The sequence below is a fragment of the Phyllostomus discolor genome, chromosome X (assembly GCF_004126475.2).
Source record: "Phyllostomus discolor isolate MPI-MPIP mPhyDis1 chromosome X, mPhyDis1.pri.v3, whole genome shotgun sequence".
Lineage (NCBI taxonomy): Eukaryota > Metazoa > Chordata > Mammalia > Chiroptera > Phyllostomidae > Phyllostomus > Phyllostomus discolor.
In genome coordinates, this window is record NC_050198.1 from 84864195 (window position 1) to 84882075 (window position 17881).

At 38.3% G+C, this 17881-nt stretch overlaps 1 protein-coding gene across 2 annotated transcripts; it reads right to left on the reverse strand.

The window, feature by feature from the left end:
- Positions 1-772: 772 nt before the first annotated feature.
- On the reverse strand, positions 773-17860 carry ZNF449 (zinc finger protein 449). Of its 2 annotated transcripts, none has more exons than XM_036016304.1 (5): positions 17811-17860; positions 15300-15757; positions 13385-13589; positions 3868-3981; positions 773-3676 (listed from the first exon to the last, which is right to left on the reverse strand). In XM_036016304.1, the coding sequence occupies exons 2-5, from the start codon at positions 15651-15653 to the stop codon at positions 2775-2777; spliced, it is 1575 nt and encodes a 524-aa protein (XP_035872197.1). In that variant the 5' UTR covers positions 15654-15757; positions 17811-17860; the 3' UTR covers positions 773-2774. The 2 variants fall into 2 exon arrangements, with proteins under 2 accessions (XP_035872197.1, XP_028378894.1); XM_028523093.2 differs by lacking the exon at positions 17811-17860 and adding an exon at positions 17307-17804.
- Positions 17861-17881: the final 21 nt, after the last annotated feature.

Consider the following 17881-nt stretch of genomic DNA (forward strand, 5'->3'; position numbering starts at 1 on the left):
ACATTATGGGAACTCTCAATTTTTATAACCAACCATGTGAGTCACTTTCTATTCTCTCTCTCCCTCCCTCCCTCTCTCTCTATATAACATATATATATATATATATATATATATATATATATATATTTAGTTAGTTAGTTAATTAATTAGTATGGAATGTGACCACAGCCATATTTAGAGAAAAATCCATGGCCTTAAGTGCTTTTATCACTTAAACAACAAAGAATTAAAATACAATACTACAATATGCTGGATTTCTATTGAAAGCTTACACTGTATAGAACTGAACAAAATATATTTCATTTAATCTTCATAGTACTTATAAGGTAGGTATTGCATTTTGCCCTTATTTTTTTTTGAAGTATAATTAGGCACATCCACACAATGTTTGTTTTATAATCTCTAAGAACTACTTTACATATTTCTTGATTCAATGCTATACATTATGTGTGTGTATGATTATTATACACAGCACGCTGAAACAAATAAATAATGGATGTTCTCTACCTGTAAAACCCAAGCATGTGTTTATGACATAGATGAACGGGAGGATATAGCTTATATTATGACTGCAACTAACCCTGCTGGATAGAACTGACTGTATTAAATGCTAAAAATGATGCATAAATCCAGCACCATGGTTGCAGAGAGTAAAGTGATTCCAGCTTAGGTTAGGGTGTGGGACAGGAGTCAATTGTGGTGCCTGTTGCCACTGCTCATGGAAGCAGCTCTAAGTTGTGCAAACAATTAGTTAATGTGATTGAAGCAGAAAGAGCATATATATTTCCACTTTATTTAAAATATTGCATAGATACAGAGCAGTTGGGCACATCCATTTTAAGGCACTGTTCTGGTTGGAATGAAATTCCACAAGAGAGAAAAAGAGAAGCCATTACATTCAGTGTTTTTCATCTCTACATTCAGACTCCTCCCATGTTACATTTTATTGCTACTAGGATCTGAATTTTAACCCCACACTTATAGCAGCATCATACAGGGTCCTGGATGACAAAAATTAAAAGACACATCCTGGCTCTAGCACTTGATATGATTTGGCACTTAATACAATCTCTCTTGCACTGTTCATTTGTTTCCCAACTCTTGTTTAACTAAAGATATTATAAACTCTTTATGAATCTGACCCATGAATTAGTTTCTTTACTAGTTTCCATTAAGCCTAGAACAGGACTAGTTAGGCACAAAGTAGATACTCCCAAAATACTTATATTAAGTATGACTTCTAAGAACTTCAGTGGAACAAAAAGCATATACTTTCCCTAATTCTAGTTTAAGGAAAGGAAGACTGGTATCTTCATAAAGGTCAAATACTTGAATATCCTATTTCCTGTATTTTATAACAAGGAACTAGGCTGAACAAATAGTTTCATGTATTAACAACTTTAATTGACAAAGAGAGTTCTTCCCTTGCTACAGGAATTTTAGTCATTACTATGATTATATGAGAACATTTATATAAGTAGAAATGTGTGGTATGTGATTATAAGTAAAAAGAGGTTGAGAACCACTGAGCAACATATAAAGTATCTGAATTAGTGACCCTCACCTCCTTAAAATGTGCGTGTATGTTCATGTGTGTATTACATAAAAAACATATATGTGTGAATAATTTTTCATAACACCCTTCAAATGAATGAAGATAACTAGGCTTGGGAACAATAAGACTATATTGATAACTATAGAAATATATATTAAAGGTAATGTGTTCCAAGGAATATTTTCAGAATACTAGCTCTGTGGGTTGCTACTTGGGTGTACATGAAAAAAAGTTCTGGGGTCAAACAGGTCTGTAAAACATTAAGCCAAGAGAGGTGCTTTCTCTGTCTTTACTGAAGGACCTGTCAGAGATTCTTATATGCTGACGTGCACTGTGAATCTAGAAAGCAGAAAGAGCAAGAAGGGATTCCAAAACTTATTTGTAGAATACCTTATAGAATTAAGAGTTCTATAACACACACTTAGGGAGACACCAAATTAAAGAATGAGTAAAATTTAAAAAGCACTGAGAAACATATGGTTGAATACCAAAGGAGAGTAAAAAGCAATGGACACTGTCTCCTTAATAATCTACATTGAATTACATTCTACTTGTATGACTTCCACTGTCGAATGGATTCTTCGACATAAATAAATCATTAAATTAATAGCTCCAAGCAGCATCACCCCAGACAGCCAAATAAGCAGACTAGCAAACTTTGCAAAATTCACAATAAAGGTTAAAGTCTTAATTTCTTTAACATGAAAATTTTCGATGGAAATAGCTCAGTTTTTACAAGGCAAATGAAATCCTCTTTATCCACGTGCCCCTGACACATTTTTATTATTTAACAAAATACACTGTTTCCTTTCTTACCACTTGGGACACAAATAAAAGTGGTATATAACCACCTTTAATAAAGACAGCAGAATAATTATGGTGCTGCTATAATAGATATGTCAGATAGACATGGTTATCCATTATATTGACTCTACCCTATATGCTTTACAGTTGGCTTGGGACACAAAAATTTTCAATGTCATTGAAAAATAAGAGTTGTAAAGATAAAATATATCATATCTAGGGAAGTTGCAAGAGTAGGGAGACACTCTAGAATTCACATGCCTTGGAAGGTGGGTAAGATAGTAAAAGAAAAAAAGCTGTTCTTATAAGCTCAAACAAAAAAAAGATTCTTCCAAGACAAACAGATTATTTCAGGTTAAGATTTTTTTTTTGAGTTAGTGCTAATTTCTGCATGACCTGTTTCCTTTAATAATTCTTAAAGAAGTCCTCTAAAGTGAGTGACTTGGTGCATAATAAGGCCTGCTCTCTGTCTGAAGCTTTTAGAACAATGACTACATTTGTATGGCTTCTCCCCTGTATGAATTCTTAAATGAATAACAAGACTTGGTCTCTGTCTAAAGCTTTTCCCACAATAATTACATTTAAAAGGTCTCTCTTCAGTGTGAGTTCTCTGGTGCAAAGTAAGAGCTGTCAGTCTACTAAAACTTTTTCCACAATTGTGACATCTATGAGGTTTTTCACCCGAATGAGTCTTCAGATGTCTTTTAAGACTTGATCCATGACAAAAGCTTTTCCCACACTCAAGGCATTTATATGTCTCTTCTTCGGAATGGGTTCTCTGGTGCCCTATAAGGTGTGAGCGCCGAGTGAATCGCTTTTTACATACAGTACATTCATAGGGTCTCTCCCCTGTATGAAGTCGCTGGTGTCTATAAAGGTCTGAACTACGAAGGAATCTTTTTCCACATTCAGGGCATTTATGAGGTTCCTCTCCTGAATGAATTCTTTGGTGCCCTGTAAGTTGTGACTTCCGGGCAAAACATTTTCCACACTGAGAACATCGGTGAGGTTTGTCTCCTGTATTTTTTTTCTTATGGGTTTTAGGGTTGAGAGGTTCTTCCAAGCTAGTGAGAGGTTCTTCCAAGCTAGAACTCTCAGGTTTCTCTCCTGAGGAATTCTGATGATCTACAAGTTTTGTCAAATCTGTCTGTAAATCCTCTGGGGGTTTTTCCCATTGATTTTCTAACTGTACATAGTCTTTTTGTAAACTGGGACCATGGAGAGCATTACCCTCTAAAGGAACAAGAAATGGGTACATATTTTCCAGTTTTTTCTGTTTTGAAAGATCTTCTTCATTTTCTATTCCGATCTCAAAACCTGAGAGAAGAAACAGAAAGTGCAGATGTCATTATGTCCCACAGAGAAAAGAACATGAGAAAAAGTGAAGAGTTATATTAAACCACCAGTATGGATATAGAAATCCCTAAGTATAATCTAAAACTCTTTAACCTGATTAAGGTTGGATTTTTCTTTTCTTTCTTCTCTAGTATCAATGAATAATTACTTACCTATCTTGGATTCAAGTAATTGTTTAATTTCTTTGGAATCTTGTAGTTCCTTCACCCATGCCTCTTCTCTATGCTCCAATGGAAAGCTCATATCAAGCTTTGGTATTGGATATCCTGGCCATTAGAAAGATGAGAAGCATAATTGATTGGGTTATCAATGGCTTTTATCTTGGACACATGGCCACTTAATATGCACTTCCACCTCAATTACTATTACTTCATTTGGAATCTCTTACAAGAGTTTCTTATAAGATAAGAAAAAAACAGAAATGAGAGAACATCCTTTTGTGCTCAATTAAAAACTACTCTCCTCTAGTCTATGGAAGAAGAAGGAATCAATCCTGTGCTGAAATCACTGCACTAAATTCCTTCTTTACCTATTTTGATAATAGATTTAATTAGGTTAGAGGTAAAATATGAAGTAATTCTTCATAAAGTTTTGGCATATTAGGACTTCTAGCCAAGATGGAGTTGTAGGTAGATACACTTTGCCTCCTCACACAATGAAAATAAGGACAACAAATTTAAAAACAAAAAATAACCAGAACTGCCAGAAAAACAAACTGTATGGAAGTCCCACAACCAAGGAGTTAAAGAAACATTCATCCAGACTGGTAGGAGGGATGGAGATGGGCAGCTGGGGCAGAGAGGACTGACCGCAACGTGGCGACTGGAGAACTGAGTAGTTCCACATTTGCATTTGGATAAACCAGGAGGAACAACTGGGAAGCAAGACAGATTACCCAACCTAGGGTTCCAGCACAGGTGAATAAAGCCCCCCAAACTCTGGCTGTTAAAAACCTGCAGGCATTGGGTAGTGGGAGAAATTCCCAGCCTCACAGGAAAATTTGATGGAAAGACTCACAAAATCCTAGAATGTACACAAACCCACCTACCTGGCAATCAGCACTAGAAGGGCCCAATTTGCTTGTGGGTGGCAGGGGAAGTGACTGAAAGCTGGCCGAGAGACGAGCAAGTGGCATTGTTCCCTCTTGGACCTCTCACCCACATACAGTGGGGGAATACCTATGCTTAGGTGAATACCAAAGGTTCCGCCCCTTACAACATAACAGGTATGCGGAGACAAAAAAATAAATATATGGCCCAAATGAAAAAATACACCAACGCTCCAAAAATAGAACTAAGAGATGAAGAGACAGCCAACCTATCAGATGCAGAGTTCAAAACACTGGTAATCAGGATGCTCACAGAAACAGTTGAGTGTGGTCACAAAATAGAAGAAAAAGTGAAGGCTATACAAAGTAAAAGAGAAACATATACAGGTAACCAACAGTGACAGAAAGGAAACTGGACTCAAATCAACAATCTGGACCACAAGGAAGAAACAGACATTCAACCAGAACAAAATGAAGAAAGAAGAATTCAAAAAATGAGGAGAGGCTCAGGAACCTCCAGGACAACTTTAAATGTTCCGACATCTGAATCATAGGGGTGCCAGAAGGAGAAGAGGAAGAGCAAGAAACTGAATACTTTTTTGAAAAAATAATGAAGGAGAATTTCCCCAATATGGCTAGGAAATAGACTTCCAGGAAGTCCAGGAAGTTCATCGAGTCCCAAAGAAGCTGTACCCAAAGAAGCATACACCAAGGCACATCACAATTACATTAGCCAAGATTAAAAATAAGGAGACAATCTTCAAAGCAGCAAGAGAAAAGGAGACGATTACTTACAAGAGTTCCCATAAGACTGTCACCTGATTTCTCAAAAGAAACTTTGCAGGCAAGAAGGGTCTGGAAGGAAGTATTTAAAATCATGAAAGTCAAGGACCTACATCCAAGATTACTCTTTCCAGCAAAGCTATAATTTAGAATGGAAGGGCCGACAAAGAGCTTCCCAGATAAGGCCAAGTTAAAGGAGTTCATCATCACTAAGCTCTTATTATATGAAATGTTAAAGGGGCTTATCTAAGAAAAACATGATTAAAAGTATGAACAGTAAAATGATAACAAACTCACAACTTTCAACAAGTGAACCTAAAAAACAAAAACAAAAACAAACTAAGCAAACACCTAGAACAGGAACAGAATCACAGAAATGGAGATCACGTGGGGGATTATCAGCAGGGAGGGGGAGGCAGGAGAATGGGGGAAAAGCTACAGGTAATAAGAAGCATAAAGGTAGGCACAAAATAGACAGGGGTAGGTTAAGAATAGTATAGGAAAGGAAGAAGCCAAAGAACTTATATGTTGACCCATAGACATGAACTAAGGGGGGGAATACTAGTGGGGGAGTGTAGGGTAGAAGGGAATAAAGGGGGAGAGAAAAAACAGGACAAGTGTAATATAGCATAATCAATAAAATATATTTTAAAAGTTTTGGCATATTAAAGCAGAAATGCTACTGCTGGGCATCAAGTGAAGAGGGAGAAATAAAAGTAGCAGTTATGAAACTGTTTACTAGAATAATCTGTTGAGAATTTCAAATTAAAATGGAAATTGGGTTGGCAACCAGCAAAAGCAGTCTTTATGTTTGTTTCAGCTGAAGTCTAGAAGTGGATTCTCTTGAAATTAACTCAAATGTCCATCAAAGTGTTTCTCACTGTAAATCTAAGGAGGACTAGAAGTCTTTAATACTCCTTCTCCCCTTACATCATACCACCCCTCTCTTCATTGAGACCCTGTGGCTCAAATCCTCTTTCCATACCTCCTTGTTGCCTTACTCAGCTCTGGCAAAGAGTATTGGTATGCAGTAAAGTATGGGTTGGAAACTGATGATTTGAGACCTAAATACAGGATGATGTTTACATATTAACATTATTAAAATAACACTAGCCAAGGTAATTTGCTAGAAATTTAAATTTCAAAACACCTTATATCAAAACAAGATTAACTGCATATGGATTAAACAACTCAATCGAAAGGCAGAGATTTCCAAACTGGATTAAAAATTCTATCTATATTCTATCTATGTGAGACACACTTTAGATTAAAAGATACAAATAGACTGAAAGTAAAGAGATAGACTAGCAATTTCTCTCCTGGGTATTTATCTGAATATTATTAAAAAACTAATTGGATGCCCTGGCTGGTGTGGCTCAGTGGATTGAGCACTGGCCTGCGAACCAAAGGGTCACCAGTTTGATGCCCAGTCAGGGCACATGCCTGGGTTGCAGGCCAGGTCCCTGTAGGCAGGCACATGAGAAGTAACCACACATTGATGTTTCTCTCCCTTTCTCCTTCTCTTCCCCTTTCTCTAAAAATAAATAAATAAAATCTTTTAAAAAATAAATAATATAAATCCAGGTGTAATGACATTTCTCTTTGACTCACTTCTCTCTCCATATTCATCTTCTTCTCCCTATGTTAAGACTTTTACTAATTCCTCATTCAGACATTTCCTAAATGTGCCTTTCTATAGTGACTTTGCTTTCAACCTCTTATGAATTGATGATTCTTCTCTAATTGTGTCCTCAATGATGATTAGTTTCTCTTTGAGATCTTGGAGATCTTGGAAATTTCCCAAAGCCTTCCAGGCCCCTAGGAAATCATCTTTGGGGACACCCTTCAGGGGTTTGTTTTCATTTGAGCAGAGAAGCCTTCAAATCATCTTATTTCAGCAACTTCTATCTGTTCTCTGTGAAAAAGCAATCCAAGTCCCTTGGGCTGTTTATTGTTTTCTGTCCTCCAGACTAGCTTTGTTCCATGTACATAGCTGGTTCCAAAGTATTGAAAATTCATTTTCCACAGCTACATTTAATATACTAATACTATAATTTTGCCAAAGGAATTAGATGTGGTACACCTTATTGCTTTATTTTTTCCAGACTTCATGCCTTTTATGTGCCACTTTCACACATTCCTTCTCTTTATTAATTTTATGCTCTCATTTAAAGAACTGTGCTGTGGGAGCTATTGGTATAAATAAAGCATTATAAAATTTTACTGTATTTTATTATTGCATAACTGTTATGCCAATAAAACATATTGAGGGAAAATTATTGGTGTTTAACATGTAACAAATTCCCAGCATAGTGTTATTTGAAACCTTCATTTAATGCATGACTAAACCTTGTTTCATAGACACAGTAGATCTGAATGAGAACCAGCTTGATTTTACTTATAGTAAAAGATGCTCTAATAAAAGAAAGATGTTTAAGGTAAAAAAAATAATTATTAGTTTATGTATTGGGACACATAAAGTATAAAGATGTAATTTTGTGACATCAACAACTGAAAGGAGTGGGGATAGAGCTGTAAAAGAGTGGGATTTCTAGATGTTGTTGTAATTAAGATGTTATAAATTCAAATTAGAGTGTTATAACTTCAGGATGTTAAATGTAATCCCCATGGTAACCACAAAGAAAATAGCCATAGAATAAATGCAAAAAGAAATGACAAAGGAATTTAAGCATTACAATACAAAAAAAACCAGCCCCCAAACTAAGCCCAAAGCAATAATGTATAAAATAAGGGACAAAAAAAAAGCTATAAGGCATATAGAAAACAAAGAACAAAGTGATAGAAATCCCTCTCTATCTATAATATATATCCAGGACATAGATCATATGTTAGGTTACAAATTATTCTCAAGTGATTTAAAAAGATATATGTCATAAAACATATTTACTTAGACCATAACAGGATGAAGTTAGAAACTAATAGCAGAAAGAAAATGGGAAAATTGGCAAATTTGTGAAAAATAAATAACATATTTTTAAACAACCAATGAATCAAAGAAGGAATCACATGGGGAATTAGAAAAATAACTAGAGATAAGCCCTGGCTGCTGTGGCTCAGTGGACTGAGCACTGGCCTGTGAAACAAAGGGTTGTGGGTTTGATTCCCAGTCAGGGCACATGCCTGGGTTGTGGGCCAGTTGGCGGCATGTGAAAGGCAATCACGCATTGATGTTTCTCTCCCACTTTCTCTTCCCTTCCACTCTCTCTAAAAATAAATAAATAAAATATTTTTTAAAAAATCGCAGGTAGAGGCCATTGTTCCTTTTCTGAAACCTTTCCTCACAGAGCTGGCAGGCAGGTGACATATCTGAGTCTCCATCAAACTGGCTCATACTGTTCACCCCACCTGGTGATTCCCTGAGACCACACCCCACCCAATTTGCATGCCCACCCAAGCCATTTCCAGTGGCTTTTTCATACAACTGGCCTCTCCTGCCTCATGCTTTGGACTTTCCTAAAATCTCTTAAACAAGAAGCATATGACCTCTGTGTGCCCCATACCTCTTGCTAAGTGGCCCCAGGCCCAGCACTAGTGGCAGCCAGCCTTTGTTCACAGCTTGGATGCTTCTGGGCACCTCTAAGCCCAGCACAAGTAGCAGCCATCTTCAGATTGTTCTATACCTTGTGCTTGGTGACCCCAGGCATCATGGGGTACCAGTAGGAGAAGAGAGAGAGCAAGAAATCGAAAACCTATTTGAAAACATAAGGACAGAAAACTTCCCCAACCTTGTGAAGGAAACAGACATACAAGTCCAGGAAGCACAGAGAGGACCAAATAAGATGTCCACAAAGAGGCCCACATCAAGATGAATCATAATTAAAATGCAAAAGGTTAAAGATAATCTTAAAAGCACACACACAAAAAAGCAGTTAACTACAAGGGAGCTGAACAGAAACTCAACAGAAACTTTGCAAGCCAGAAAAGAATGGCAAAAACTATTTGAAGTGATTTGTAAGATTACTCTTCCCAGTAAAACTATCATTTAGAATTGAAGGACACATAAAGAGCCTCCCCAAAAAGAAAAAGCTAAAGTTCATCACCACAAAATCAGTATTACATGAAATGTTGAAGGGTCTTAAGAAGAAAAAAAAAGATATAAAATATGAATAATAAAATAGCAAAAAATTCATAACTATCAATAACTGAATCTAAAAAATAAAATAAACAAAGAAGCAGAATGGAAACAGAATCATAGATACAGAGAATATTTTGACAGTTGCCAGAAGGGAGGGGTGTTGGAGGGATTGGTAAAAAAGGTGAAGGGATTAAGAGGTACAAATTGATTCTTACAGAATAGTCATGGGAATGTAAAATACAGCATAAGGAATACAGTCAATAATATTGTAATAGCTATATATGGTGTTAGATGGGTATGAGATTTTTCAGGATGATCACTTAGTAAGTTATATAATGTCTAATCACTGTGTTGCACACCTAAAATTAATATAATATTGTATGTCAAGTATAATTTAAAAATAAAAGATGATTTAATAAAAAGGATTATACAACATGACCAAGTGGTGTTTGTTCTGGAATACAAAGGTGTTTCAACATATGAAAGAGAATCAATGTAATACACCACATTAACAGAATGAAGAATAAAAAACACATGATCATCTCGATGTAGAAAAAGCACTTGACAAAATTCAACATCCTCTCATGATAAGAACACTCAACAAAATAGGAACAGAAGGACATTACCTCCACATAACAAAAAGCCACCCATATATGAAAAAAATACAGGGAACATCATACTTAATTGTGAAAGACTGAAAGCTTTTTCTTTAATACCAGGAAGAAGGTAAGGGTGCCCACTTTGGCCATTTCTATTCAACCCAGTAGGGAAAGTTGTAGCCAGAGCCGTTAGGCAAGAAAAAGAAATAGAAGGTGTTCACAATGGAAAGGAAGAAGTAAAATGATCTCTATTAGTAGATAATGTGCTCTAATGAAAACCTAAAGATTCCATTAAAAAAAAAACTGTTATAATAAATGAAGTCAACAAAGTACCAGGATACAAAATGAACATGCAAAAATCAGTTCCATTTCTATACACTAACAATGAACAATGAAAAGAATTCCATTTATAACAGCATCAAAAAGAACAAAACACTTAGGAACCAACTTAAAAAGTAGGTGAAAAGATATACAATAGAAAGTACAAAACATTGGTAAAAGAAATTAAAGAAGGTATAAATAGGAATACAGTCCACGTTCATGGATTAGAAGACTTAATAGTGTTAAGATGTTAATACTGCCCTGATTGGTATGGCTCAGTTGGTTGGGTGTGGTCCCACAAAGCAAAAGGTTGCTTGTTCAATTTCTGGTCAGGGCACATGCCTGGATTGTGGGTTCAGTTGTTAGTTGGGGCACTTGCAAGACGCAAATGATCGATGTGTCTCTCTCCATTCAATATTTCTCTCCCTCTTTTTCTCCCTCCCTTCCCCACTCTCTAAAAATAAATAAATCTTCAAAAACATATGTTAATACTACCCAAAGTGATCTACACAGTCAATATAATCTCTATCAGAATGCCAATGACATGTTTTGCAGATAAAGAAAAACCCATTTAAAAATGCATATGGAATCTCCAGGGACCTCAAATAGACAAAACAATCTTGAAAAGAACAAAGCTAGAGGACTCAAACTTCCTGATTTCAAAAATTTACTACAAAGTTACATCAATGAAAATAGTTTGGTACTGGCATAAAGACAGACAGACATACAGACCAATGGAATAGAATACAGAACCTAGAAGGAAACCTTTAAATATACTGTCAAATGACTTTTTAAAAAATTTATTTATTTTTAGAGAGAGGGGAAGGGAAGGGGAGAGAGAGAGAGAAACATCAACTCATCTACTGCCTCTCGCAGGGGTAACCAGGGACCGGCCTGCCACCCAGGCATGTGCCCTGAACAGGGATCGAACCAGCAACCTTTCACATTGCAGAAGGATGCCCAGCCAACTGAACCACACTGGTCAGGGCTGTCAAATGACTTTTAACAAAGATACCAAGATCATTCAATGGAGAAAAGACAGTTTTTTCAAGGAACAGTACTGGAAAAACTAAATATGCACATACAAAAAAATGAAGTTTAACCTTTACCTAACACCATACATAAAAATTAACTTAATATGAATCAAAGACCTAAAAGTATAAATCTCTTAGAAGAACATAGGGAAAAGCTTAATGACATTGGATTTAGCAATGACAAGAAAAGGATAAGCAATAAAAGAAAAAGTAGACATAGTATTTCATGAAAATTTTAAAAATCTGACCTTCAACAGACAATTATCAACAGAGTAAAAAGGCAACCCACAGAATGCAAAGAGTATTAGCAAAATCATGTATCTGATAAGAGGTTAATATGTATAGTATATAGAGAGCTTTAAAATTCAACAAAGAAAACCAAACAACCCAATTAAAAATGTGCAAAGGACTTGAATAGACATTCTTAAGGAAAACTCCCCCTAAAAACCCATGGACATAGACAACAGTATAGTGATGACCAGAGAAAAAGGTGGGTTGGGGTTGGTTGGAAAGAAAAGGGCACATAAATGCCATAAATGGTGATGGAAAGAGACTTTACTTCAGTGGTGAACACAAAATGCAATACATAGATGATGTATTATAGAATTCTACACTTGAAATCTATATAATTTTATTAACCAATGTCACCTCAATAAATTCAATAAAAATTTAAAAAAACAACAATGAAAACTAAACAAAATGTGTTCATCAGACTGGAAAAAGAGAGAAGATATACAAATGGTCAACAATCACATGAAAAGATGTTCAACATCATTATTTAGAAAATGCAAATCAAAACTATAATCAGATACCACCTGATACCCAGTAGGAATGCTACTATCAAAAAAAGAAAGAAAAAAAAAACCCCAGAAAATAACAAGAGTTAGCAAGAATGTGGAAAAAGTGGAAAGTTTGTTCATTGTTGGTGGGAATATAAAATGGTACATCCACAGTGGAAAACAGTATGGTGGTTCCTCAAAAAATTAAAAATAGAAAAACCATATGATCAAGCAATTCCACTTCTGGTTATATACCCAAAAGAAGTAAAGGCAGGGTCTCAAAGAGATATTTGTACACCCATATTCAGAGAAGCATTATGCATGATGGCTAATATGTAGAAGCAACCCAAGTATACATTTATGAAAAACAAATAAAGGAAATACAGTATACGTATACAATGGAATATTATTCAGCTTTTAAAAGAATAGAAATTCTGACATATGGTACAACATGGATGAAACTTGAGGACATTATGCTAAGTGAAATGAGACAGTCAAAAAAGACAAATAGTGTATGATTCCATTTATACGAGGCACATAGAGTAGTCAAATTCATAGAAAGCTGAATGGTGGTTCAGTGGTTGAGGGGGTGAGGTGGAAATGGGCAGTTGTTTAAATGGGTGTAAAGCTTCAGTTTTACAAGATGACAATAGCTGTGGACATGGGTGGCAGTGATAGTTTCACAACATTATGAATATATTCATTACCACTGAAGTGTATATGCAAAAATATTTAAGAAGTTAATCTAGGATTATGTATATTTCACCAAAAAATGAAAAGAGAAATACAGACTTCTTCAGCGGGGTCATTAGCTTAAGGAGTTTTGAATCATGAGTGATGTAACATGCTTTGTGGCTGGCTATTCACAGAGAGACGTTTCCTCCTCCTACTCTTTATCCTAGTGATCCATTTTCATGTGGCATTCAGTGTTTCCAACCAACCACAACCCTAGAGAGCTCCTGAGCTCTAAAAAAAGAAATCAAGAAAAGTAAATAAAACCCTTGCCTACCGGGGTCCAGAAAGGGCTGGCCTTCCCCAGCAGCACCATAGCTCAGTTCTTGCAACCCTGCCTGTGGGATCCATGCTTCTGCCACTGGGGCCTCAGGGACAGGTCCCATTGCTTGGAGTGGGGGTACCTCCACATGGATATTTGGTGGTATGTCTGTCATTCCGACTGCTGCCAGGTCTTCCAAGAGCATTTCCTGCCTATCAATCTGCGGAAAATGCCAGAACCAATGACTCCAAATTCCAGACCAGCAGTGCCCAGTAGCAATATACTGCAAGCTACCCAAGTCATTTTAAATTTTCCAGTGGCAATATGAAAAGTAACAGAAATAGGTAAAGTCAATCTTGATAATATACATTATTTAACCCAATACCATATTCTGCCATGTATAATGCACACCTACAGTTTTTGTGCACATTATACATGGGATTATTATACCCATGGTAGGTAATCATTATACCCACATATAATGCACATCCTTATTGTTCTCTCAAAATTTGGGCAAAAAGTGCACATTATATACAACAAAATATAGTATATCGAAAATATAATTTAATAATGTAACCAATATAAAGAATTATTAATATGATATTTCACCTGCTTTATTGTTCAGCCTACATCTTCTGAATGTGGTGTGCATTTTATACTTACAGCATATACCAATTTGGTCTAGCCACATTTCTAGTGCTCAAGTGCCACCCTTGGCTAGTGCCTACCATGCTGGCAATGCAGGATTACACTACATGAAGACAACATCTCATGTAGTAAGCCAAACAAGGAGACACACAAAAGAAGGGAAATCATAAATACATTCCTTTCTAGAGGCAGCAAACTTTGGAAGAGTCCTGCTCATGCAGGCTAACTGCAGAGTCCCATAAACACACAAGACTCCAGTGCCCCTAATGCCCAACTAGAACTACTTTCTCCCTTCTCCAGAGATGCTGCCCTGTGCTCACCTATGGCAGCCTCAAACAGGCTTTACTCAGTGCTTCTGAACAGAGGGCAGGGCTACCACCCCCAGGAGGTGTTTTGGATATAATGGCAGGTACTGGCTATCAGAATTTAGTGGGCAGAGATGGGAGTACAGATAATGAACAGTGCAGAATTGCTCTGGGTCCCTACCAAATTTGGAGTGTCCCTTTCAAGTATTCACACAGGTAAAAGAACCTGTCAAGAGCCTCACTTTGGTTGGTCTTATAATCACAAAATATTTTTGCAAATTTTAGCTTGACTTGACTTTTCTAGGGAAGCACTACTTGGGAAATCAAAGAAAGACTAAATTACTAATTGTTCAGATTCACCAAGAGTTGTTTGCCACTATGGAAAATACATGACCAGTAGCAACATTGCTCTTAGTGTTCCAGCTGTGTCTGCACTCAAGTCCAGACATGTGTATGCTGAAATGCTTATTAGTTTATAATACAGTATATTCCTTTTTTTATATTACTTCTAAACCCTGACTTACAGATGGCAGACCGTTTTAGAAATGGACAGAGAGTAAGATTTTAGGCTTTCTGAGTTGTATTGTTTTTTTGCCTATTCTTTTTTTTAAAATAGCACTTTAAAAAGGTAATAACCATTATTAGGTCATGGGATATATAAAAACAGGCTTTGGTCTGCTTTTGGTCCACAGACCATACAGTACTTATTATATTGATGGTTTTGATTTTGTGTATATAAGCAGATTATACTCTCAAAAACTTTCATCTTAGGATAGCAAAGGGGATATTACCAAATACTCGAGGAGTTGACTTTAATAATTGACAATCACCGACCCACATGCTGATTCCAACAAAATGGAAATAGGAAAATCACTGCAGGGAAATCTTGGGATAAAAACACAAAATGTCTAATCCAGTACCAGATGTGTCTGCTGGTCCTTTTGGTTAATTACCCAGGTCCCAAACTCTTTTCTCACCTGTGGCTCTGGTATCTCAAGTTCTCTCTGTAAGTCTTCTATCAGTGACACAACTCTTTCTCTATTCTCTGGGCAATGTTCCCTCACCCAGGTCTCTATCTCTGTAGGCAGAATTGTTAGGAATTGCTCCAACACTAGAAGCTCTAAGATTTGTTCTTTAGAACGCATCTTTGGCTTCAGCCATTGACAGCAAAGCTCCCAGAGTTTGTTGAAAGCTTCATGAGGCCCAGCGGCTTCTTTGTACTGGAACTGCCTGAAGCGCTGACGGAACACTTCAGAGTCGGTATCATACTCTTGAAACACCGAGCCCTGATTCAAGGAGGCCTGGATTGCACAACCCAGGGCAACAGCCATTGCCCACTTCCAGCAGTGTCCAATTTATCTGGGCCTGAAGTTTCAGACTCCAATTTGTTTGTTTGTGGTTTTTTTTTTGGATTTCTTGGGTGGAGGACCTATAGCTGAGGACAGGGCAAATGAGAAAGGAGAAACAGAAGTGGTTACCAGAGGGTATCCTTAATTGCTTACTTTTCACCAAAGCCCTAAAGCAGCAGATTATAATCTTTTCAGCGGTTTTGAGAACCTGATGAAAGCCATGGACTCACTTCCTAGAAAAATACACATATAAATCCAGTTTCAAAAAACTAACAAAGTCTTCAAGACCATCCATGGACCCTCTAGGACTGTTCTGTCCAGTATGGTAGTCGACAGTACCATGGGCAGTTTAAATTTAAATTATTTAAATATAAAAATTTAGTTTCTCATTCATACATTCACATTTCAAGTGCTTAGTAGACACTGTTGCAAAAAGTTCTATCAGACAGCTCTGTTCTTGAATTCCTTGTACCCAAGGCTAAGAATCCTTTCCGTTAAATTAACTCCTATAGCTCTGAAGGCCTGTATCCCACTCCCAGTCTAATAACAATTTTCTTTTGTTTCTGAACATAGGTGAGCCACAGCAGAATAGTGGGGAGCAATACTTACAATACTGGTGAAACAACCCTGATAGTTCATCTAGCTCTGAGTAACCCTCAGTCACCTTCAATCACCGGCATCTTAGCAAGACCATGCCTTGCAAAGGCAACAACTCAACAATCCCCCATTCTTCTCCACTCCAGGTATGTGTAGCTCAGCCAACATCTCCATGATCCTCATCCTGCAATGGCAGTCCAAGTGGCTTTCTCATGACAAAAACACACTGCACAGGGCAAGCCATCAAGAATCTGGCCTGCATTAATAATGAAGGACAGTTATCATGCTCAGCACTCCACCAGCCAGGTGCTGTTACAGGCCTCCTACATATATTAGTTCATTTGGCCCTCACCCAATCAATGTTAGGAGGGGGTACTAGTATTATGCCCTAACTACAGATGAGGGCACTGAGGCTTGAGACTTAGGACAGAATAACAGGTCCCACCACCCATAGCAAAAGCCAGAGGGAAATGGTGGTGAGGTTAGGAACCACAGAATCCTGCTATGCTCATGTCTAAAAACATCCAAATGTCCTTAGTTCAGTCTCTGAAGTCACGTAGGCAGTCACATTCATATCTCCACAGGTGTGAAGGCTGGTACCTGCCCGTGTGCTATGGGTCCTCTCTCTCTGCATTTGCCCACACAGCTCACCTACCTAAGTCTTCTTTCCTGGACGGGACCAAGAAAAAACAATACTCACGACTCTTTTCCTGCCCAGTCATCAAGAAACCACACTCTGTTCCCACTTCACCCCAGGCTAGTTTCCTAAATGGCACCCACTGCCTCGCTCTGTAACATCCTCTTCATAAAGTTGCCCCTGGCATATCCAATTGCATGGAAAGCGAACGGCAGTGTGTCTGGCACAGAGACAGCTCTGCTACAAGAACTCGTTCCTAGAAAGCGTCTACTCCCCCGTCTAGGCACGTAAGGGTTATTGAGGGGCATCCAGGAACCCTGCCGATTTAGGCCGGGGTCCCCCCTTCCATGTGCTCCAGCCTCACAGTTGGGCGGCGCTCCCCTGACTGACCCAAACCTTACCTCAGGTCTCCCACGGAACTGATCCTCCAGGGTTCCCTCCACTGGCTTTTCGGGATGAGAACTTCACTTCTCCTCAGGGGTAATGGCTTCTCCCCAGACCCTCCCGAATCAGCGCGCCCTCACAGGGCCCGTGGATAAAGAGGCGTTCGAAAAGAGGCAACGGGCGTCGTGAAAAAAGGGCACGAGGGAAAAGATGTCCCTAGGGACAAGTCCCTAAACGTCTAAAGGCTGTTTTAAAATCGAATGCCGGTGGCAAGGGTGCGGCCCTAGCTCTTTCGCTGGCGAAGATGCCTCGCTTCCTGGAGGGGCGACGCCAGCCCCGGAGGACCCCCTGGGAAGGCCCAGCCAGGTCGAAAGGAGCTGTGGCGGGCACCGGAGCGGGACACGGGCCCACAGCCCGGCCAGGCCTGCGGGCGGCCAGTTCTCGCAGCCTAAACGAGTGATGGGCGCCCCACTCCCCGAACCCCAGGGACTGCCACGCCCTCCGGACGCCCAGGGACTCACCGCCTGGGTGCCTACAGCTCTTCCAGCTCACTCGGTGCAGTGCCTACTGCGCAGGAGCGGGGCCACGCAGC

What these genes read in the sequence shown, in the direction of transcription:
- ZNF449 (XM_036016304.1), bottom strand. Translation starts at nt 15,653, where the DNA reads ATGGCTGTTGCCCTGGGTTGTGCAATCCAGGCCTCCTTGAATCAGGGC. An exon ending in CCAGCCCTTTCTGGACCCCG is followed by an intron (nt 3,982 to 13,384) that starts GTAGGCAAGGGT and finishes TCTAATGGCCAG; the next exon opens with GATATCCAATACCAAAGCTT. An exon ending in ATTACTTGAATCCAAGATAG is followed by an intron (nt 3,677 to 3,867) that starts GTAAGTAATTAT and finishes TTCTTCTCTCAG; the next exon opens with GTTTTGAGATCGGAATAGAA.